The 24,660-nt window shown below is 45.6% G+C and overlaps 1 protein-coding gene across 4 annotated transcripts in view; it reads left to right on the top strand.

Annotated features, from left to right (window-relative positions):
- The window catches only part of agbl4 (AGBL carboxypeptidase 4), a 746,494-nt gene that overhangs the window by 701,875 nt on the left and 19,959 nt on the right, over window positions 1-24,660 (top strand). For all 4 annotated transcript variants that reach the window (XM_067990246.1, XM_067990249.1, XM_067990248.1 and 1 more), the window contains one exon: window positions 8,457-8,556. In XM_067990246.1, the coding sequence (XP_067846347.1) occupies window positions 8,457-8,556 (100 nt within the window). The remainder of the gene's footprint in view (window positions 1-8,456; window positions 8,557-24,660) is intronic.

The raw sequence follows: 24,660 nt of genomic DNA on the forward strand, positions 1-24,660 counted from the left end.
CTTTCGCTCAGCCAACTTCCTAACCAAGTCCATACTTTTCCCTCGATTCCATGGGCTTCTATCTTAGCTAACAGTCTCTTATGTGGGACCTTATCAAATGTCTTCTGGAAGTCCATATAAATAACATCCATTGACATTCCCCTGTCCACTACTTTAGTCACCTCTTCAAAAAATTCAATCAGGTTTGTCAGGCACGACCTACCTTTCACAAATCCATGCTAGTTCTCTCTGATTAACTGAAAATTCTCGAGGTGTTCAGTCACCCTATCCTTAATTATAGACATCAGCATTTTCCCCACAACAGATGTTAGGCTAACTGATCTATAATTCCCTGGTTTCCCTCTCTCTCCCTTCTTAAAAGCGGAGTGACATGTGCAATTTTCCAATCCAGAGGGACAGTTCCTGAATCTAGAGAACTTTGAAAGATTAAAGTTAGGGCATCTGCAATGTGCTCACTTACTTCCTTTAAAACCCTGGGATGGAAACCATCTGGTCCTGGGGATTTGTCACTCTTTAGTGCTATTATTTTCTTCATTACTGTTGCTTTACTTATATTAATTTTATCGAATCCCTGTCCCCGATTCAATATTAGTTTTCTTGGGATTTCCGGCATGCACTTTACAGGTGATTTGGGGAATTCATCATCTTAGGACTTACCAATTTTATGGGGTTGCTGAATTTCCCATGGTTCAAGGTGCAATAGATGGCATCCACATTGCTTTGTGAACTCCTACAGAAACCCCCTCAACCAAGGGGGCCGATGGGACAATAGCCAGGATCGGGGTGGGGGGGCTGGGCAAACACCTGCCATGGATGATGGGGTGCTGGAGTTTCTGACCACCATGGGCAGGTGAGCTTTGAAGATGTGCCTGAAATGGTGTCACATGGTAATGAGGTGCTCTCCCACTGGCCCTTTAACTCTGGTGGGGTCAGCGCTGGAAGGGATCTCATTACCATGGGACAAGCTGGGATTGCACCTTAGAGACCTTTGGCTGCTTACTGTTTTGCTTCCTTTTTCTTCATTCTTTTAAAGTGTAGTAAATAATATTTTTACTCAAAAATATGGCTTCTGTGCCAACAGATTTCTGACCTGTTCATTAAGGGACTTTTCAAGTCCTATTATAGTAAAAGCATGAGAATATATGACACTATTCTCCATTCTCCTGGAGAGTAAAGATAACCCCCAGCTTATTTTCTCCAGTAACAACAGTCTGCTTAAATCCGAATCCTCTGCACTGTCCTACCTCACCTACAACAAGTAGAAGAGCTCATGGGCCCGATATTAGCACCTGCTATCGGGTGCGTTCCTGACGGGGGCCTCCGAAAATCGGCGATTCCCGGGGTGGGTCGGGAGCCCGGCTCCAACCTGCCCACTTCCGGGTTCCCCACAGACGCGCTGACGTGCGCGCGCAGCCCCCACATGTGGGACTCCCGCAGGCAATTAAAGCCGGCGGGGTGCCAATTGACAGTATTTATTCAGGTATTTCAGGTCATTAACAGACCTGATTACGGGAATATTTCAGGAGGAGTGGGATTTTAGTACTGTGGGAAACACTCCCAGTTGAAATGGACGTGTTGCAGCTGTCAGCCTGTGGCAGCTGCAAAGGTCCATTTGACAGGTGCGGGGGTGGGGGGGAGACCCTCACTCATTGCAGGAGGCCACTCTGTCACTTGGGACAAAGTTTGGCCTCCACCACCCTCCTCCTAACAATCAAATTCACAAACTTGCACACTTACCCTGGGGTCCAGAGACATGTACCTACCTTGCGGACCTCCTCAGATGTACATCTTCCGGATGGGGGCCGCCGTAGCTGCAGTCATGACCTCCTCGGAGGGCGAACAGCATCACCAGCCTCGCCGGCCACGCCGTCCACCTCTGACACGTGGAGCTCCACAACACAGTGCTGTGACACATCCACCTGCACAGCAGGAGGGAGGGCAACCGCAGAGAGAGATGCTTCGCAGTGGGCACTACCCTCGCCACAGGGTCGACAGACCGAGGCTCAGCTTCCTGGACCTCTCTGAGCAGCAGTGCACACGGAGGATCAGAGTCACTCGACATGTAGTCGTGGACATCTGCAGCCTCCTTCATGCCGAGCTGCTCCTGGCTGGCCCGAGCACCATCTTCTTACCTGTCGCTGTCAAAGTCACCACTGCCCTCAACAACTTCTCCTCCGCATCCTTCCAGGGTGCCACCGGGGACATCGCTGACGTCTCTCAGTCGTCTGCACAAAAGAGCCCTGCAAATACACCTACACCCACTCTGCAGTGACACAATGGGTGGCATCAGTTGTGGGTCTTCATTGTGATCCTTAGGAAAGGGCATTATTGCACAAACCAGACAAGATTCGCAAAGACGTGGCAGTAGTGGTGCCAATATAATATATGATGTGAGTTGGTCAGAAATTAAATATAAGTAAAAACCATGACAAACCCTCAAACACCCTTGTGCATCCCCTTCATGCTCATGACACGTTTGCCTTACGCTTCCTACTGCACATATGTGATGCATGCCCTGTGGCTGAAGCACAGGTAGTGGCAGGTTGAGTGAGGCTGACCGTGAAAGAGATGCATGAGAGGGTGAGTAAGAGATAGAGCCATGAGACTGCATGAGGATTGGGTTGAGTGGTAGTGGCGGGATGAGTACTGGCGAGGTGAGTAAGTGCAGGTAAGATGAGGATGAGGTTTGAGTGGGTGTGAGGGGTGATGTGACAGAGTAGTGTTTGCAGTGCAGAAGGAGATGTGGGGTGGGGGCGGTGATGTGGCAGACGGAGTGTAGGGGAATGAGTAAGTGTACTCACTTTGGCTGACCTACTTAGGTCATTGCAGCACCTCCTGCACTGTATGCAGGTGCGTGATATGTTGATGGTGCAGGTGACCTCCTCTGCCACCTCGAGCCAGGCCTTCTTGGTGGCAGAGGCAGGCCGCTTCCTCCCGCCCACCGGGGGGATGATCTCTGTCCTCCCCCTCCTCCTCCTCACCCCATCCAATGATACATGGAGTGAGGCATCATTAACCTGGGAGCAGCCTTCCCCCTGGGCTGCTCCATGCTGTAATTTTTCCTATTTGTTGCAACATCAGTCAGTGGAGGACTGCCCCTTTAAATAGGGCTCCTCCAGCTGACAGACCTTACTGCGCATGCGCAGTCCGCCCGACACGCAGCTCAGCAGCGGGGAACCCACGAGCCCAGTCCCCCCCCCCCCGCCCCAAACCCGCAGCCCTCCTAATATCGAGCCCCATGGATTTCTTTCTCACTACGATTGAGACCATCCTTTCAGCTGCCTTTGCTGTTTCCCACCTTTCCCTTGCCCAACAATCCAAACCTCCCTTCAGGCTCTCCCCTGCCTTCGTCCTGAACTTGTGTCCTTATTTCTCTCCCATCTCCCCTCATGGCCCCTCCGAGCTCACCTTGTCCATGAGACCCACCTTCATGCTCCCTCCATCCCGTTTCCACTAACTGCCGACCATCCGACTTCCGCTCTTGGCCTCCATACTAGCTGGCATTGTAACTGGTTCCCTCTCCTCAGGTACAGACCCCATCCCTTTTAAAACCACCGCCATCCCACCCCTCCTCAAAATCCCATCCTTGACCCTTCAGTTTTTGCAAACTACCACCCCATCTCCAAACTCCCTTTCCTCTCCAAGTTCCATGAACGTGTTGTCATCTCCAAAATCCATGCCCATCTTTTCTGGAACTCTACATTTGAATTTTCAGATTTCCATCCCTACCACAACACCGAAACAGCCCTAATCAAAGTCAGAAATGATATCCTTTGTGACTGTGTCTGTGGTCCACTATCCATGCTCATGCTTTTTCGACCGACCTGCACCTTTTGACATGGTCGACCACACCATCCTCTTCTGACACCTCTCCTCCATTTGCCCAGCTTAGAGGGACTGCCTTCACTTGTTTCCTCTTTTACCTATCCGATCATAACCAGAGCATCTCCAACAATGACTTCTCTTCCCACCCTCACAACGTTAGCTCTGGAGTGCCCCAAGGATTTATCCATGACTCCCTTTTCTTCCTCATCTGCATGCTACCCCTTGGCCACATCCTCCACAGACATGGGGTCAGCCTTCACATATATGCTGATGACACCCAGCTCCACCTCTCCACTGTCACTCTTGAACCCTCCACTCACACGGAGTGTTTGTCCAATGTCCAGTCTAGGATTAGTTGCAATTTTCTCCAGTTAAAGATCGTCTTTGGCTCCCACCATGTGGAGGGGAGCAGGCTCGACAGAGCTGTGTTAATGAGGCAGGAGGGGATGTTCCCAGCTTCCTGCCTTATTTCCCTATGGCAGGCGATTAAGTAGGCAGTTAAAATCTGCATATGTTTATGAGGCTCTCGCTGAGTCAGGCGGACGCCTCAGACTCCCAAGAAAGCAGCGGTGTTAAAATCGCCACAGGACGGGAAACCTGAGCTAAGTGCACTGCTTGGATTTTAACTCCTGTTCTGCCAGACGAAGGGAGTTAAAATTCCTGCCTATATTGTCAATCCTGCACCTTGCCTTTCAATATTTGTTCTATGATTCTTAGTTAAAATGTGAATGCAATTGGCTGTTTGTACTTAAATTGATTTCATATGGGAAAGAATCCAGTGCACAATAAACAACACTGATGATGTACCCAGGTGTATAGATGCACTTGATTGTGTGAGCCAAATGGAAAGAAGCAGGATGCCAAATTGCAATGTGGAATGTGATGCAGAGAGAGATTAATTTCCCTCTCAAGTGAGAACAGTGTTTGTGTCAAACAGATTGGCTGTAAATACTGCTATCCAAGGGCATGAGCTGAGTCTGAGACAGGGGGTTGATTGAAGAACGGCCATGATTGAACTAGTACATTTACAGGCCAAGGTGACTGGTGTCGTTAGGAGATTTCAGGATGATGATGTTACCCTTCATGTTGACCCAAAGTAGTACTGGATATTAGAGCTGATAAGTGGTATCCTGGTCCCAGAGGTGTCTTTCATAGGGTCAGATTCATAGTCATTTCCCTGAAGGAAGACTAAGAAATGAAAGGGAAAAGACTTCTCTTTTGTTTCAATTATTGAATTCTCTCCAGTATCGTGTTGTGGATCACATGACCAGAATCTTATCACATTGCCCTAAATGTGATTGGTAATAAATACAGCAATGAATTGCAGTTTATCTATTAAGGTCTTCAACTGATTATTATGTAATTAATTTAAATGTATTGCTATTGAAGGGCACATTTGATTTCTTGTGGGGATGTGGTCCTAATAGACAAGGTATACATTACAGATGAATAATGAATATAAGAGCAGTAAAAATTCTATGCCTATATATTATCACTTTTCTTTATAGAGCTATATATTGTATTGTCAACAGGCTTTAATTTGAAAAAATGCATACATAATATTAAGGCTGGACACCTCTTGTCCCAGAATATAGCAGTTTCAGATAGATTTGGAATACTTTTACCATTGCATGCTGAAAATTAGCAACATGTATTTATCTAGAATAGGGTACATTTGTGTGTTCATTTGCATTCAGAGAGATACATGCAGCATATTGGTAAAGATAAGCCTATGAACAGCATTGGTAACTACTGTTCAAAAACATAATACAGTAAGCAATATTGGAACTGTATAATAGTAATTTATTATACAGTTCATTAATGTCAGAGTACACATTTATGATTTAACTAGGAATAAGAGAGAAAAAAAGCATGTGCAGCCAGATTTTCGTATAACAGATTAGCTACACAAAAGTACTGATTATGTAAAAAAGCAAAATTGGAACTTAGTAAGGATTTGCATTTATATACCAGAGCATTGCCAGAAATTTGTCTTTATAAGGATTGCATAGTTTGGGATTTGGCTGTATTTCAAAATTCTGTTTTTTTTTCCTTTCACAAGTTATTATACATGCAGAGCAGGTGCTTAACCTCAAGATCTTTTTGGGAGGCTGATTCTTAATTTTAATCAATTAAAATTTATTGAACAGAGCCATTTGCAGAAAGTATTCTATTGCATGGCTTCTACACGGAGAAGTAAATAATTTTTGAAGCTGACATATCACGGCTGATCAATTGCTTTAATTCTCTGCATTTTTTTTGTCCTTAGCTCAGCCAAAATGCGGGACACATCACCATGTGACAGGTTATTCTCAGCACCGTAGATGCCCAAAGAAAATGCCTTTTGGTGATTTTAAGCCTATATAATGAAGATGCTGCCCATATTTTACTTTTAACTGTCCTCATTTAAGATGTGGTTGAAATACCTTAAATTACTTTGGTGCTAGGATATGCTTGATAATATGTACAAAGCATCATCTGGTGTCTGCTGAGTTGACAGCTGTAGCAGGCTGGCCAGCAAAACTAGCATGGAGAATTGATTACCTTTACACAGAAATAAAATTACAGCACGAAATTAGACAATTATGCTACCATTTCTTTGTAGTCATTTGCTTGATGACTGTAAATTTGGTTTTAAGGTTCCTCCCAAAGCTATCAACTCTTAGATTAGCTTAGATTAAGCCATGCATTTGTCCCATTTTATCCTCAAAGGAACCCCTAATATTAACATTTGATAAGTATTTTACATGCCACACCAGCTTATCTCTGCTTCATAAATAAATTTATTGTCCATCTTGCTACAGCCTAAACATTAAAGGGTGGATTTTATCTCCTGGGCGGGAAGCCGGTGGAAGCTGACGGTCACGGGAGGGGACGGGGGGATAGGGACCGTTTTGGCAGTGAGAAGGAGAGGAAGCTCGAGGCAACAGAGGCCCAGTCTCCTCTTGTGGGGCCTGGGGAAGTACTTCTGCTCCTAGCCTCACCAAGGAAGGTTTTTGACTTATCTTCAAGGGCCTCACCTTCTTCCCCACCAGGTTTTATTGAGCAGGCACCCAAACTCAGTGGGCCATTATCGGGGTCCTATGGATGTGTTGGGACCCCTATTAGCATACATTAATGAGGTTTCTGCCTGGTCATGCTACTTCATAAGTTGTATCAAGATTAGATTCTAACCACAAGACTTTCTGTTTTAGTTTTGTTGAGAGGCCAGCTGTAAAAAATAACATTCTCTTAATAATTTAATGTGTCTTCAAATTTTCAATAACCTCAATATGACTCCTTACCATCAGAATCCAGGTTTCTTCTGAAAACTGGTATGAAAAAGCAATTTGGCCTTTCAGCTTGTTCCATTATCTTGAAGCAAACCTGATCATTTTACATATTTTTCCTCCTGTATTTGCTGAATCTGGAATTAATAAATTCTTTTTGAAGGGACAGTTTTGGTCTGTAATGGCAAAAACACATGGTTACCAATCTTCATTTGACCAAAAATAAACATGCATATGTATTCTTTTGTCCCAGATTAATATTTTACATTTCAGCCTCCTACAAGCAATTTCTTTGCCCCTCTGTTTCTTTCCACCTTTAGCATGTGTTTGTACCATGCAGTATTTCATGATTTACCAACATAGATCTAAAAGGAACTTATTTTGGAGATGTGGGTGCATGGCTGTGACAGAATCTTTTGTCAGTTGAAATGCACTTCTGTATCTCTTTTCAAAAACAGAAATATTGAAAACATGCTATGAATAGTCTTATCTTCTTTACACTAAGATTGCTTCAGTGAATATTCACCAGGAGCTTAACTACCTTTCTAAGCGCAAACTTTCAATAACTTTTTGATCTGGGATTGTTATGTGTGTGTTTGAAAACATAATTTTGTTTCCTAAAAACTTTTAAAGCATGTTGTCCAACTTTCACCAAATATGATAAACGTCCTTGCACCTCATCAAACTCTGCAGTTTATTTATGTGTATGTTTAAAAAAAACTTATGGTCTACCTCACAAATAATACTGAATTTTAACATGCTTCCTCTTATTCTGATTCTAGGTTTCTATTGCACATTGGCACACTAAAAGCTGATTGGTTATCATATATATCCATCAATAGTCATCTTATTATTCAGTAGTCTAAAAAGCATGATCAAACTTACAGTAAATAGAAATTTTATATACTTACACAGCCCTTTTTGTTTCGTGATCACAAGAACTGTCAAAAAATCATATTGAATAAAATAAATATTCTACAAATGAACATTTTTATGTGCATGCATTCTGTTTACACTATATTTGAATCACTTGAACAAACGTTTAGGAATCCACCATGATCATTATTTTTAAGAGGAATATTTCTGAAGCTTGGATTTTTTTCTCTTCCAATAATAACATTTTTGTCAGACTCAAACTGTATTTACTTTCAGATTTTAAAACCAGTAGCTGCCAGTACTGATAAATTAGTTGCCAACACTAAAAATTCATTTAAATTCTACCCAAACCCATGTTTGTTACAGTGATTGTCTTGTAAAAACCAGGAACAAAATTGGAGTTTTGGATAGGTTATATGTTCCATGTTATTGTATTTATTTCTATGCATAGATATTTGTGTTAAATCCTTAACTACAAATCCACAGATATGAAACTTGGAAACAACCTGGCTCGAACTTTCATGGACTACTATAGAACAAATAATGTGGCCAGTACAAAATCTTTAACATCAGTAGCTACCTTCAGGTATGGAATTACAGTAACAGTTAAGAGTATGCTTCCTTAGACTCTTCTGACAGTTCCAGATATCTGACCAATTCTAGTATTAAGAAGCTGACATAATTGTAAATACAGATTGTGTAGATGTTATATCCAATTTAAGTTATGCAACAAGTGACCATCTACCGTTAAAAGTTTAATACATGCGACCAAACGCTTGTACTCAAAAACCTTTCAGTATTGCCTTTCTTGGGTAGCGGAGTATCAAAATTTTATTTGTTCATGGGATGTGGGCGTCGCTGGCAAGGCCAGCATTTATTGCCCATCCCTAATTGTCTTTGAGAAGGTGGTGGTGAGCCGCCTTCTTGAACTGCTGCAGTCCGTGCAGTGAAGGTTCTCCCACGGTGTTGTTGGGAAGGGAGTTCCAGGATTTTGACCCAGCGACGATGAAGGAACGGCGATATATTTCTAAGTCGGGATTGTGCGTGGCTTGGAGGGGAACATGCAGGTGGTGTTGTTCCCATGTACCTGTTGCCGTTGTCCTTCAAGGTGGTAGAGGTTGCGGGTTTGGGAGGTGCTGTCGAAGAAACCTTGGCGAGTCGCTGCAGCCACGGTGCGCCGGTGGTGAAGGGAGTGAATGTTCGGGTGGTGGATGGGGTGCCAATCAAGCAGGCTGCTTTGTCCTGGATAGTGTCGAGCTTCCTGAGTGTGAGTGTTATTGGAGCTGCACTCATCCAGGCAAGTGGAGAGTATTCCATCATACTCCTGACTTGTGCCTTGCAGATGGTGGAAAGGCTTTGGTGAGTCAGCAGGTGAGTCACTCGCCTCTGACCTGCTCTTGTCTCCACAGTATTTATGTGGCTGGTCCAGTTAAGTTTCTGATCAATGGTGACCCCCAGGATGTTGATGGTGGGGGAATCGGCGATGGTAATGCCGTTGAATGTCAAGGGGAGGTGGTTAGACTCTCTCTTGTTGGAGATGGTCATTGCCTGGCACTTGTCTGGCATGAATGTTACTTGCCACTTATCAGCCTAAGCCTGGATGTTGTCCAGGTCCTGCTGCATGCGGGCACGGACTGCTTCATTATCTGTGAGGTTGCACATGGAACTGAACACTTTACAATCATCAGCGAACACCCCCATTTCTGATGTTATGATGGAGGGAAGGTCATTGATGAAGCAGCTGAAGATGGTTGGACCTAGGACACTGCCCTGAGGAACTCCTGCAGCAATGTCCTGGGGCTGAGATGATTGGCCTCCAACAACCATTACCATCTTCCTTTGTGCTAGGTATGACTCCATCCACTGGAGAGTTTTCCCCCTGATTACCATTGACTTCAATTTTAATAGGGCTCCTTGGTGCCATGCTCGGTTAAATGCTGCCTTGATGTCAAGGGCAGTCATTCTCACCTCACCTCTGGAATTCAGCTCTTTTGTCCATGTTTGGACCAAGGCTATAATGAGGTCTGGAGCCAAGTGGTCCTGGCGGAACTCAAACTGAGCATCAGTGAGCAGGTTATTGGTGAGCAAGTGCCGCTTGATAGCACTGTCGACGACACCTTCCATCACTTTGCTGATGATTGAGAGTAGACCGATGGGGCAGTAATTGGCCGGATTGGATTTTTCCTGCTTTTTGTGCACAGGACATACCTGGGCAATTTTCCACATTGTCGGGTAGATGCCGGTGTTGTAGCTGTACTAAAACAGTTTGGCTAGAGGCACAGCTACTTCTGGAGCACAAGTCTTCAGCACTACAGCCGGGATGTTGTCGGGGCCCATAGCCTTTGCTGTATCCAATGCACTCAGCCGTTTCTTGATATCACGCGGAGTGAATCGAATTGGCTGAAGATTGACTTCTGTGATGGTTGGGATATCGGGAGGAAGCAGAGATGGATCATCTATTCAGCACTTCTGGCTGAAGATGGTTGCAAACGCTTCAGTCTTGTCTTTTGCACTCGTGCTGGACTCTGCCATCATTGAGGATGGGGATATTTACAGAGCCTCCTCCTCCTCCCGTTAGTTGTTTAATTGTCCACCACCATTCACGACTGGATGTGGCAGGAGTGCAGAGCTTTGATCTCATCCGTTGGTTTTGGAATTGCTTAGCTCTGTCTATAGCATGTTGCTTCCACTGTTTAGCATGCATGTAGTCCTGTGTTGTAGCTTCACCAGTTTGGCACCTCATTTTTAGGTACACCTGGTGCTGCTCCTGGCATGCTCTTCTACACTTCTCATTGAATCAGGGTTGATCCCCTGGCTTGTTGGTAATGGTAGAGTGAGGAATATGCCAGGCCATGAGGTTACAGATTGTGCTGGAATACAATTGTGCTGCTGCTGATGGCTCACAGCCCCTCATGGATGTCCAGTTTTGAGCTGTTAGATCTGTTCTGAATCTATCCCATTTAGCACGGTGATTGTGCCACACAACATGTTGGATGGTGTCCTGAGTGCGAAGATGGGACTTAGTCTCCACGAGGACTGTGCGCTAGTCACTCCTACCAATACTGTCATGGACAGATGCATCTGTGACAGGTAGATTGGTGATGACGAGGTCAAGTGGGTCTTTCCCTCGTGTTGGTTCGCTCACCACCTGCCGCAGGCCCAGTCTTGCAGCTATATCCTTCAGGACTCGGCCAGCTCGGTCAGTGGTGTTGCTACCAAGCCACTCTTGGTGATGGACATTGAAGTCCCCCACCCAGAGTACATTCTGTGCCCTTGCTACCCTCAGTGCTTCCTCCAAGTGGTGCTCAACATGGAGAAGGACTGATTCATCAGCTGAGGGAGGGCGGTAGGTGGTAATCAGCAGGAGGTTTCCTTGCCCATGTTTAACCTGATGCCATGAGATTTCATGGGGTCCGTAGTCAATGTTGAGGACTCCCAGGGCCACTCCCTCCTGACTGTACATCACTGTACCGTCACCTCTGGTGGTTCTGTCCCGCCGGTGGGACAGGACATACCCAGGGACAGTGATGGAAGAGTCTGGGACGTTAGACTTCCTATGATGGCTTCCTTAATGAATGCATTACCAGCGTGGAAGCCAGCCATATAGTCCGAAAAGGTCCAAGGTTTAATCGCCAGTCTGTGCTGTTAGATGATCTCCACTGAGGCAGTGGTCGTACAACAAGCCTTGACACCTTTGGGATAGGATGGGGAAAAATCAGTAGTGCTTTCCTGTTTCTGATAGCTATCCAGTGACCTCTGCTGGAAAGGGTGTATGAATTGAGCTCAGTTGTGAGGCCAGTCTGAGGGCATTCACTATCTAGACCAAAAAATAAAGCAAAAGTTAACATGTTATGTACACTATGTCAATACTTAGGGATGACTGTTGGTTAAAGTTGAGATAAGCATGATCCTAGAGTGTGACCCATCAGAGAAGTATGCATGATTTATTGGGCTCACCTGTAACCTGTATCAGATGTGTGTAATGCTCTTATGGGGCTCAATTTTCAAATTAAAAAACGGGTGAGTTGGGGCGGGGTGGGGGGGCATTGAAAATTTCCACCATTTCAGATCCGACCCCCGATCATGGACGCCCCAACCCCTGACCCTGATCCCCCGACCCCCGATCCCTGACCCCCGATTCCGATCCCACCCTCTGACCCTCGACCCCGATCACCCAACCCCAATCCCTCGATCTCGATCCTCCTCCTCCGACCCCCGACCCCGATTCCAATTCTCCCTCACTCCGATCCTCCCACTCCCGACCCACCCCCACAACAATCACAGACCCCTTGGTGACCTCCGATCCTGACATCGCCCCCTTGCCTGACCCCCAATTCTATCCCACATGACTCGCGACCCCTATGCCCATCCATGCCCACCCATGCACCCCATGCCCTCCCATGCCCCGGTGCCCACCCATGCCCCCACCGTGTGTCTACCCATGCCCCCACCGTGTGTCTACCCATGCCCCCCTGTGGACCCCCCCCCAATCCATACAAACAAAGACGTACCTGCACACTTACCTGAGAGCGTCCTCTCCCTGGCTGGTCTCCAGTCCGACTGAGACCAGCCTGTCAATCATCCGGTCAGTCGAACAGGAAACCGACAAAAAAAAGTAAAAGATGTCCTTACGTCAAAATCGTAAGGACGTCCGGGAAACCCGTACTAATGGGTTTCCCGATCTCAATTTGAACCCCCGCCCCCTTCCCGGCTCCATTTTAAAATCACCCCCATGATGACAGCATGCCATTTGCTTAGTCTGACCATGGAGATGACAAAATGACACATGATTTTGGACAGAAATGAGAGCAAGAATCCTGTGCTGTCCAAGGATAATAATCAGGAAAGTAGGAACAAAAGAACGATTCTAGATAGATGAGAGAAAAGTGGTTCATGGATAGAGCAGAGAAATGTAATGGACTATTTGCTAAAATGGGAACTATGTGGAGAGTAAGCAGAGGAGAGCAGGAAAAACTTTTGGCCTATGTATTATCTGATTAAGAATATTCTGTAGAGAGCAGGACCTCAAGGGTAGTAATCTCCCATTACTCCCAGTACCATGCACTAGTGAGTATAGAAATAGGAGGATAGAGCAGATGAATGCATGACTGGAGAGGTGATGCATGAGTGAGGGCTTTAGATTCCTGGGGCATTGGGACCGGTTCTGGGGGAGGTGGGACCTGTACAAGCCGGACAGGTTGCACCACAACAGGGCCGGGGCCAATATCCTAGCGGGGAGGTTTGCTAATGCTGTTGGGGAGGGTTCAAACTAACTTGCCTGGGGGATGGGAACCTGGGAGGAGATTGAGAAGGGTGAGTAACAAAGCTGGAAGTGGAAGGCAGAAACATAGTAAGTGAAATTGGAAGGCAGCGGACACACAGGCCAGCAGCAAATAAGGTCAAAATAGGAAAAAAAGTTAAAAAGGCAAAATTAAAGGGACTTTATCTGAATGCACGCAGCATTCGCAACAAGGTAGATGAATTGACGGCACAAATAGATATAAATGGGCATGATCTAATTGCCGTTACAGAGACGTGGCTGTAGGGTGACCAAGGCGGGGAACTGAATATTCACAGATATTTGACATTTACAAAGGACAGGCAAAAAGGAAAAGGAGGTGGGGTAGCACTGTTAATAAAGAATGAGATCAGTGTAATAGTGAGAAAGGATCTTGGCTTAGAAGATCAAGATGTAGAATCAGTTTGGGAGAAGCTAAGAAACAGCAAGGGGCAGAAAACATTGGTGGGAGTTCTTTATAGGCCATCAAACAGTAGTGGTAATGTAGAGCATGGTATAAAGCAGGAAATTAGAAGTGCATGTAACAAGGATAATACAGTAATCATGGGGACTTTAATCTACATACAAATTGGGCAAACCAAATTAGCACTAGTATTGTGGAGGATGAATTCCTGGAATGTATACAAGATGGTTTTCTAGATCAGTATGTTGAGGAACCAACGAGGGAACAGGCTATTTTAGATCTAGTATTGTGCAATGAGAAAGGGTTAATTAATAATCTTGTTGTAAAGGAGCCCTAAGGGAAGAGTCACCATAATATGATAAAATTCTTCATTAAGTTTGGAAGTGATGTAGTTTCAATCCGAAACTAGGGTCTTAAATCTAAACTAAGGAAACTACAAAGGTATGAGGCTGAAGTTGGTTGTGGTTGATTGGGGAACTACATTAAAAGGTATGATGGGAGATAGGCAATGGCTAGCATTTAAAGAATTAATACATAATTTGCAACAAATATATATTCCTTTAAGGCTCAAAAACCCAACAGGAAAAGTGGTCCAACTGTGGCTAACAAGAGAAATTAAAGATAGTATTAAATCAGAGGAAGAGGCATATAAAGTTGCCAGAAAAAGCAGTAAGCCTGAGGATTGGGAGCATTTTAGAATTCAACAAAGGAGGACCAAGAAATTGATAAAGAAAGGGAAAATAGAATATGAGAGTAAACCAGCAAGAAACATAAGAACGGACTGTAAAAGCTTCTATCGGTATGTAAAAAGGAAAAGACCGGCGAAGGCAAATGTGGGTCCCTCTACAGACAGAGATGGGAGAATTTTTAATGGGGAATAAGGAAATGGCAGAGAAATTAAACAAATACTTTGTGTCTGTCTTCACGGAAGATGACACGAAAAACCTTCCAGAAATACTAGAGAACCAAGGGTCTGGCGAGAATGAGGAATTGAAGGAAATTAGTATTAGTAAAACAAATAGTGCTAGAGAAATTAATGGGACTGAAAGTCGATAAATCCCTAGGACCTGATGATCTACATTCCAGGGTTTTGAAAGAGGTGGCTATAGAGATAGTGGATGCATTGGTTGTCATCTTCCAAAATTCTATAGATTCTGGAATGGTTCCTGCAGATTGGAGGGTAGCAAATGTAACCCCACTATTTAAGAAAGGAGGGAGCGAGAAAACAGGGAACTACAGATCTGTTAGCCTGACATCAGTAGTGGGGAAAATGCTAGAATCTATTATAAAGGATGTGATAACAGGACACTTAGAAAATAATAATAGGATTTGGCAGAGTCAACATGGATTTATGAAAAGGAAATCATATTTGACAAACCTATTGGAATTCTTTGAGGATGTAACTAGTAGAATAGAAAAGGGGGAAACAGTGGATATGGTGTATTTGGATTTTCAGAAGGCTTTCGATAAGGTCCCACACAGGAGGTTGGTGAACAAAGTTAGAGCACATGGAATTGGGGGCAATATACTGGCATGGATTGAGAATTGGTTAACGGACAGAAAAGAGAGTAGGAATAAACGGGTCTTTTTAATGTTGGCAGACTGTGACTAGTGGGGTACTGTTGACCGGAGGTCACCAGTTACAGTTATTGGCTTAGTACAAAGAGGAGAAGTCTCAATTCTCTCTTAACTCTCAATTCGCTTTATTCATGTCGTTAGATCATATACATATAGCTTATACGTCTGGTTAGATATAGACATGCAGTTTGCACCAGGTTATACAGTTTTATACCCAAACTAGGATCTAAACGCACACCCACTAGGTTTCTCTGACACTCCCTGAGTGGTCACAGAATATAAAGGCTAATACCCGAAAAGGAGATCTGACGCTGGCCAGGCGTTCCGTTCTCTCTCTCTTTCGACTTTGTCTCTACGTCCCTGACGTAGGTTCTTCCACTTCCGCGATGGTTGGTCTCCGGAGTCTTCGCTGGCTCCACACCCGAGATTCTTCATTCTTATTCCGAATCTTATCTCTTCAAGCTGTGCTGTCTCTCTCCCGTTGGTTGAGGCTTGCTCGTCTAGTCCGTGTCTTCTCCTCATAGGCTCTGTCCCAAGGACTTATGTAGCATTACCTCATTACTCCTTTTCTAAATAAGGACTTGTGTCTTATCACATCTCCTTTGTCTTTCACGAAACTTAGCTAGTTCAAACCGGTTCCAGCCAGCTCAGGCCAGCAACTGAACTCGGGTTACTTCAGTTCAAAAGTTGCTTTTGCCTGTGTGTCAGCAGTTCGGAATAAACTCAGTAGTTTCTGCATCCCCTGGCCAACAGTACCACAGGGATCGGTGTTTGGGCCCCAGCTATTCACAATCTATATCAATCATTTGGACGAGGGGACCAAATGTAATATTTCCAAGTTTGCTGATAACACAAAACTGGGTGGAATGTGAGTTGTGAGGAGGGTGCAAAGAGGCTTCAAGGGGATATAGACAGACTAAGTGAGCAGGCAAGAACATGGCAGATGGAATACAATGTAGAAAAATGTGAAGTTATCCACGTTGGTAAGAAAAACAGAAATGCAGAGTATTTTTTAAATGGTGAGAGATTGGGAAATGTAGATGTTCAAAGGGAACTGTGTGCCTTGTACATGAGTCACTGAAAGCTAACATGCAGGTACAACAAGCAATTAGGCTTTTATTACAAGAGGATTTGAGTACAGGAGTAAAGATGTCTTACTGCAATTATATTGGGCCTTGGTGAGACTGCACCTGGAGTATTGTGTCTAATTTTGGTCTCCTTACCTAAGAAAGGATATACTTGCCATAGAGGGAGTGCAACGAAGGTTCACCAGACTGATTGCTGGAATGGCGGGATTGTCGTATGAGGAGAGATTGAGTAGACTTGGCCTGTATTCTCTAGAGTTTAGAAGAATGAGAGGTGATCTCATTGAAACATACAAAATTCTTACAGGGCTCAACAGGGTAGATGCAGGGAGGATGTTTCCCCTGTCTGGGGAATCTAGAACCGGGGTCACGGTCTCAGAATAGAGGGTAGGCCATTTAGGACTGAGATGAGGAGAAATTTCTTCACTCAGAGGGTGGTGAATCTTTGGAATTCTCTACCCCAGAGGGCTGTGGAGGGTCAGTCATTGAGTACATTCAAAACAGAGATCGATAGATTTCTAGATATTAAAAGGCATCAAGGGATATGGGAACGGTGCAGGTAAATGGCGTTGAGGTAGAAGATCAGCCATGATCTTGTTGAATGGCAGAGCAGGCTCGAGGGGCCAGATGGCCTACTCCTGCTCCTATTTCTAATGTTCTTAGCACTTTCTGTCCAAAAGCCTTATTGCTGTTGTCACGATTTTTTGTCACACTTCAGTGTCAACATTTAACATTGAATTCTGCTATGTCAACATTATGATTTAGAGTTGCACTTGCACCCTTCCACTGCTGGTGGCTCTATAATTCCTGCATGCCCCATCACCCAACCCCACTGATGGCACTGTCGGGTCTCAGTCTCCTAACTGCTGTTTTGGAACTTGATCTACATTTGTCAAAGTTTTTAACTTTGTTCAGTTTTTTATTGTAATTTCTTTTTTGTCAAGTTTCATTGCCATGGCTAATAAAAGTCCAACCTGAATGGACTTTTAAATTGCTGCTGAGTCCCTGCCACCTGCAGTGCTTTGAATAATGATGAACTCAACCCTTTGATGGCCCAACTTGCCCTGTTGAATCTCCATACTGGTTACATTTTCTTGTAATGCCAGTAGGAGGCAGTCCAACAGAAGTTGTAATTTTAATCTTAAAAGTTATCGGTCACAGCTCCTTATAACAACATCATGTAGTGTTATCTTTTCCCCACAAATCATTCATAATGCTTTGTAATATAAAAATTGTCTGGCATTTTCTTGCAGTAATTTAAATTTCTAATGTTCAAAATAAGGTTTTAAACATAAAAAATTTAAATCAAAATATTACTTATTTTGCAATAACATGATTAAATTTATCAATTGAATTGTCTTATTGGGCATCATTTTAGCACCCGCTATCGGGTGCGTTCCTGGCGGGGGGGGCTCCGAAAATCGGAGAATCCCGGAGCGGGACCGGAGCCCGGCTCCAACCCGCCCACTTCCGGGTTCCCCACTGACAGGCCGGCGTGCGCGCGCAGCCCCCGCTGGTGGGAATCCCACAGGCAATTAAAGCCAGCGGGATGCCACTTGAAAGTATTTATTGTGCTATTTCAGGTCATTAACTGACCTGATTAAGGGATTATGTGAGGAGGGGTTGGATTTTAGACACAACTGGGACTGTTTCCCACACTGGGGGAAATACTCCCAGTTCAAATGGACGTGTTGCAGCTGTCAGCCTGTGGCAGCTGCAAAGGTCCATTTGACAGGGAGGGGGGGGGAGACCCTCACTCATTGCAGGAGGCCACTCTGTCACTTGGGACAAAGTTTGGCCTCCACCACCCTCCTCCTAACAATCAAATTCACCAACTTGCACACTTACCCTGGGGTCCAGAGACATGTACCTACCTTGCGGACCCCTTCAGATGTACATCTTCCGGATGGGGGCCGCCGTAGCTGCAGTCATGACCTCCTCGGAGGGCGAACAGCATCACCAGCCTCGCCGGCCACGCCGTCCACCTCTGACACGTGGAGCTCCACAACAGAGTGCTGTGACACATCCACCTGCACAGCAGGAGGGAGGGCAACCGCAGCGAGAGATGCGTCGCAGCGGGCACTACCCTCACCACAGGGTCCACAGACCGAGGCTCAGCTTCCTGGACCTCTCTGAGCAGCAGTGCACACGGAGGCTCAGAGTCCCTCGACGTGTAGTCATGGACAACTGCAACCTCCTTCGTGCCGAGCTGCTCCCGGCTGGCCCGAGCACCATCTTCTTACCTGTCGCTGTCAAAGTCACCACTGCCCTCAACAACTTCTCCTCCGCATCCTTCCAGGGTGCCACCGGGGACATCTCCGACGTCTCTCAGCCGTCTGCACAAAAGAGCCCTGCAAATACACCTACACCCACTCTGCAGTGACACAATGGGTGGCATCAGTTGTGGGTCTTCATAGTGATCCTCAGGAAAGGGCATTATTGCACAAACCAGACAAGATTCGCAAAGACGTGGCAGTATTGGTGCCAATATAATATGTAATGTGAGTTGGTCAAACCCTCAAACACCCTTGTGCATCCCCTTCATGCTCACGACACGTTTGCCTTACGCTGCCTACTGCACATATTTGATGCATGCCCTGTGGCTGCAGCACAGGTAATGGCAGGTTGAGTGAGGCTGACTGTGAAAGTGATGCACGAGAGGGTGAGTATGAGATAGAGCCATGAGATTGTATGAGGATTGGGTTGAGTGGTAGTGGCGGGATGAGTACTGGCGAGGTGAGTAAGTGCAGGTAAGATGAGGATGAGCTTTGAGTGGGCATGAGGGGTGATGTGACAGAGTAGTGTTGGCAGTGCAGAAGGAGGTGTGGGGTGGGGGCGGTGATGTGGCAGACGGAGTGTAGGGGAATGAGTAAGTGTACTCACTTTGGCTGACCTACTGAGGTCATTGGAGCGCCTCCTGCACTGTATGCAGGTGCGTAATATGTTGGTGGTGGTAGTGACCTCCTCTGCCACATCGAGCCAGGCCTTCCTGGTGGCAGAGGCAGGCCGCTTCCTCCCGCCCGCCGGTGGGAAGATCTCTGTCCTCCCCCTCCTCTTCACCCCATCTATTGATACCTGGAGTGAGGCATCATTAAACTGGGAGCAGCCTTCCCCCTGGGCTGCTCCATGCTGTAATTTTTTCTATTTGTTGCAGCATCTGTCAGTGGAGGACTGCCCCTTTAAATAGAGCTCCTCCAGCTGACAGATCTTATTGCGCATGCGCAGCCCGCCTGACGCGCAGATCAGCAGTGGGGAACCCGGAAGACAAGTTAAGTGGATCCAATTGGGCTGCGATCGCGCGGGTGGCTGACTAATTTCACCGGGCGCGTTACCCACGTGCCCAATAGCCCCCCCGCCACGAACCCGCAGCCCTGCTAACATCGAGCCCATTGTCTTTAAAATCCTTCATTACAGTCTGTCCTCAGCCTGGACTGAGCCTTGATATTTTTGCCCAGAGCTGTGACTCTGATCAGCTGAATGCAGATTATACAGTCTGAGCATGTGCACTGTACCCAGTTTCCCAGGATGCAACTCTACCATTTGTGGCTTCTGAATATATTTCTTTAACTTATAGCAGTTTCTGCTCAGCTTTCTTTCCAAAAGTATTTGAAGAAATCCTGGAGGGCAAATTTCAAAAGCTTTATATAGCTCACGTTTATATTCAGTGTTTGTGTGAGAGTGAGAAAAATGACAGACTATATTGATTGTACACCTGTTCTGGCTTTTGTCATATGTTCTATAAATTTCAGCAAGTGTATCAAGCTGAGAGAGACCAAGTGTTTTGTTTATTCTATGTTGAGTTAAACAAAGAACACAAATTGAATTTTGAAGCACACAGAAGATCTCTATCACCTGTGTTTTGTCGACAATTAGAAAATGTAAGTGTTGTAATTACTAACACCTGTGAGTCAAAGAGAGGTAGAAAGAAACAGGGTCAGAGTAAGGTAGATGTTCCTCTATGAGCACCTTAGCAGAGAAAAATACCTGTTTTTCCTCCTCATGAACTCTAGGCACAAGCTTACCCTTGTGCCTAAAATTTGGGCAGGAAATTTATGCATAGCTGCAAGCCCGAGTCTCTGAGATCAGAGTGCTTCAATTTATCCTGGGGTGGAATAAAAGATGTCCAAACTTACCTTCCTATCTTCAGTCTGTCCTCCCTACTTCCCCAGTGGGTGGGTATCTATGTGCAGCCATTGCGCCAGGTCCTGCCAGATGCTCCTGCATTGAGATCAATGACAAAGAGTGCGGCTCATTTACGTAACCAAAATGAGAGGTGGAGATTTTTAAAAAATTTATATTTTTGGTGAATTCTTGCACTTATCAAGATGCAGTGGCAGTACTGGGGAATGGAACATTTTGCCAAAATTTACAACATGTTCTAATTTTGTGACATAACAATATATTTTCCTCCATTAGCCAATTTTAAGAACGGAATATATTAATGTAAAGTTATGCTTGCAGCTTTATGCCAATGTCAAGTTTTTTTGCTTTAAAAAAAGTGAATGGAGGGAATTATAGCGTAGTGCTAACAACAGCAACTTATATTTATATAGCACATTTAATGTTTTAATGTACCGAAACGTCCCAAGGTGTTTCTCAGTTGGGGAATCAGACCTGAGCTGGAATAGGAAGGTGTTATGGGAGGTGGCGAATGTAGCAGAATTTGAGGAGGATTTTAAAGGTGGGGAGAAATGTCGCAAGATGAAGGATTTAGGGAGCAAGTTCCCACAGTGAGGGAGCAAGATGACTGAAAGCTCTGCCATGGATGGTAGAGTGGCGGGACGGGAGAATGCACAGTAGGTCCAGTGCCATGTCCCTGTCCTCCTGCTAGAAGAGGACAGGGACATGGCACTGGATTAAAGTAGGAGGAACCAAACCATGGAGAGATGTGAAGATGAGGATAAGGGTTTTGAGGTTGATGCATTACGGGAAATGGGGACCAGTGGAGATCAGCTAAGATCAGGTTGATAGGTAAGTGGGATTTTTCACACCAGCCATTCCTCTGGTGTCTCTGGAAAGGATGCAAATTTATTGCCAAATTATGGGCAGTTTCATGCTATGGGCTTGCACTCACTAGAAATTGGGTTGATACTGCTCAGACTCACTTTGTGAAGGATGTCAGAGAAGAAAATTTCATTCCATCACTATGAGTTTGATTTGAAACTGGGTCTTAGATGCACTGTCCCACTTAATCCCCAATGAAAATACAATAGAATTAGGGTAAATCTGAATCTGATCAAGAGAATTGCAGTGGTGACCTGAATCAATACTCACTAGAGTTTCTGACCATTAAATCAGAAACCTGGTGAACTTCAGAATAGTTATAAGCCTTGATTTTCTTCCTCCTCCCCTAATTCCACCCCCCCCCCCTCCCCAAACTGGGCACTGGTCAGGTGAAGCATGCCTGAAGTGCAGTCTGTGTGACTTTTAAAAAAAAATTGTTCTTGGGTTGCAGGCGACACTAGAAACTTTCAATTTAGTGCCTAACTCTAGTTTGTCTGAGACCCTGATGGTGGGCCTTCTTCTTGAGCCAATGTAATCTTTGTGGTAATGGTGCTCTCTTGATGGTTTTAGGTAGGATTTTGACCTAGCAATGATGAAGGAATGTCAGTATATGTCCAAGCCAGGATAGTATATAACTTGGAGTTGTGCTTGTGGGTGATGGTGTTCGGATGGCATTGCTGCTCTTGTCCTTCTTAGCGGTAGTGATCGCAGGGCTGGGAGGTGCCAACGAAGTAAGCTTGGCAAGTTACTGTGGCGTATTGTGTGGTGAACCCCCAGGATGTTGATGGTGAGAGATTCAGCGATGATAGTACCTGTAAAGGTCAGGTGGAAGTGGTTGGGCTTTTTGGTGGTCATTACCTGGCACTAATGTGGTGTGAATCACTTCATGGTCTTGCCCCTCCCTACCTCTGCAACCTCCTCTGCCCCCTAAACCTCCCAGAATTCTCTGTTCCTCTTACACATCTTCCTCTCTTCCATCCACCATTGGCGGCATGGCTTCAACCATCTAAGCTTTACACTTTGGAATTCTCTCCCTATACCTCTCTGCCTCTCTCTCCTCCTTTAAGACCCTCCTTAAAACGCACCTTTCACCGCTCCTAATATCTCCTTCTCGTCCATTTTTGTCTGATTACACCTCTGTGATGCATCTTGAGATATTTTTCTATGTTAAAGGTGATCACTTGGAGCAATGCAAAAGGGGTGGAGACATCATGCGACTTCACCCTTTTTCCTCTGCTTTGTGCCCAGCAATTGAGCATTCCCAGGACACAAAGGAGAAGTTTGCTCTCCCCTCTGTTCTGAACCAGAATTCTTACATTAAGTAAAGTATGTCAAGTTTTCCTTGATATTCTTTATACCTGTCTTAAATTTTAATTTTAAATATTTAGCCCTTCACAGACTTCCTTGCTCCTCACCCCACAGGCTGCCTTTTTTTTATTCGTTCATGGGATGTAGGCATCGCTGGCAAGGCCAGCATTTATTGTCCATCTCTAATTGCCCTTGAGAAGGTGGTGGTGAGCCGCCTTCTTGAACTGCTGCAGTCTGTGTGGTGAAGGTTCTCCCACAGTGCTGTTAGGGAGGGAGTTCCAGGATTTTGACCCAGCAACGATGAAGGAACGGCGATATATTTCCAAGTCGGAATGGTGTGTGACTTGGAAGGATGTGACGCATCACATCTGCATCTTTCTCCCCCCTCTTCAATTGGTCCATGATATCACGGCCAACTGTCAGCAGCTGGTGGCACATTCATCCAAATCCATTGCTGCTTGATCCAAAGAAGTGCTCTGCCCCAATGGCCTCACTTGTTGGCCCATCACACTTCCCACCTGATCGGCCGTCCGTTCAGCCCCTGGTCCGGCCGGCCAACCGCTTAACCAGATGACCACCGCTCCCAATTTGGTTATTGTTGATATGTGCACTGGGAACTCCCCTGCTCCCAATGGTCTTCTTATCGGGCCACATACCCAGTGGCCCATTACAATTACTGCCTGTTCCTCTCCCCTCCCACTGAGGTGCTGGATTTTTTTTCTTAGTAGCTGGAATAATGTGCACCAGCCCATTCCACAAGCCATAGATCTTGTCTTCAACTGTACCACCCCACCCTCCCACTCAGCAATATTTTGGCCTCTGGATTCTTCTACCCTCCCCAACAATAAATCGTCTGGTAACCTCTCCCCCAACTAAGTAGCAATACTTTCCCAACTCATCCCCTACTGCGCATGAATTAGGCCAGTTTTCCCTTCAAAACCCCCTAACCCCTAATTACACCATCTACTGAAAATCTATTTGGCCCAACCCCTGCACCTCCCCTTCCCCCAATCCTACACTGAGCAGCTTTCCAGTACCTCCCATTAGCAATGTTTTAGCTTCTGGCTGCCCTCTCCTCTGAGCAGCAGTAATTGATCCTGCCCCATGCCTGCCCGCCCCACCAAGCATGGAAATCCTGCTGTTGCACTGTTTCCTCACCCCCCACCCCCCCAGAATAGAAATTGACTTTGGTCTACTCTAACACATCCCCCATGATTGGGGAAATCATCCCTTTCCCATTGCCCTCCTCCTGTACACAGCCCTGAGAAACAGCACCCCCCCCCATCACTACTAATCATCCAAACATCCTCCTTTCCCCTAGCCACCTACTCTTCCCCCTCCCCTCTCGCCCTCTGTCCCTTGTTCGTTTACTCCAGCCCCCTTCCTCATTCATTCATTCTCCCAATCCTCCCCACCCCTTCCCTCTCATAACTGTCTCCCTTCCCTTTTCCCTTCCCAATCTCCCTGCTCCATTCTCCTCCTTCTCTCTTCTCCTTATCCCCGTCTTTCTCCCCCTTCCCGTTGCACCTTCTCCTCCACTCCTCCTCCCTGTCCTCTCCCCTCTCTCTCCCAGTCCACCTCTCCTTTTGCTCTGTTCTCCCTCTCCTCCTCTCCTCTGATCCTTGTCTCCCTCTTGCCTCCTCTCTCCGCCCATCTTCCCTCCCCTCCTCCCTCTCTCCATTTGCCTTCCTCTCTCCCTTCCCCCTCGCCCTCCTCTCTCCCTTCCCCCTCTCTCCTCCTCCAGCCCCTCCTCCGCCTTTAAAAAATGAAGATGAAATAATTTCTATGCAATTCTATATAATAGATAATTGATATGCTAGAGTTTACAACGTAGCTTATCACTATTCAATGTGATTCAACTGATAATGATTAGAAAACAACAGAAAGATTTCAAAAAATGATTGTGAACCAGGAACACAAAATATTTCAAGAGGAGAGAATTGGGGAAGAAATTTAAACAATCAACTTTGAGGTGCAGAAAACAATACATAAAAGAAAATAGGTACAGTCAAA

The sequence above is a fragment of the Heptranchias perlo genome, chromosome 9 (assembly GCF_035084215.1).
Source record: "Heptranchias perlo isolate sHepPer1 chromosome 9, sHepPer1.hap1, whole genome shotgun sequence".
NCBI classification, from domain to species: domain Eukaryota; kingdom Metazoa; phylum Chordata; class Chondrichthyes; order Hexanchiformes; family Hexanchidae; genus Heptranchias; species Heptranchias perlo.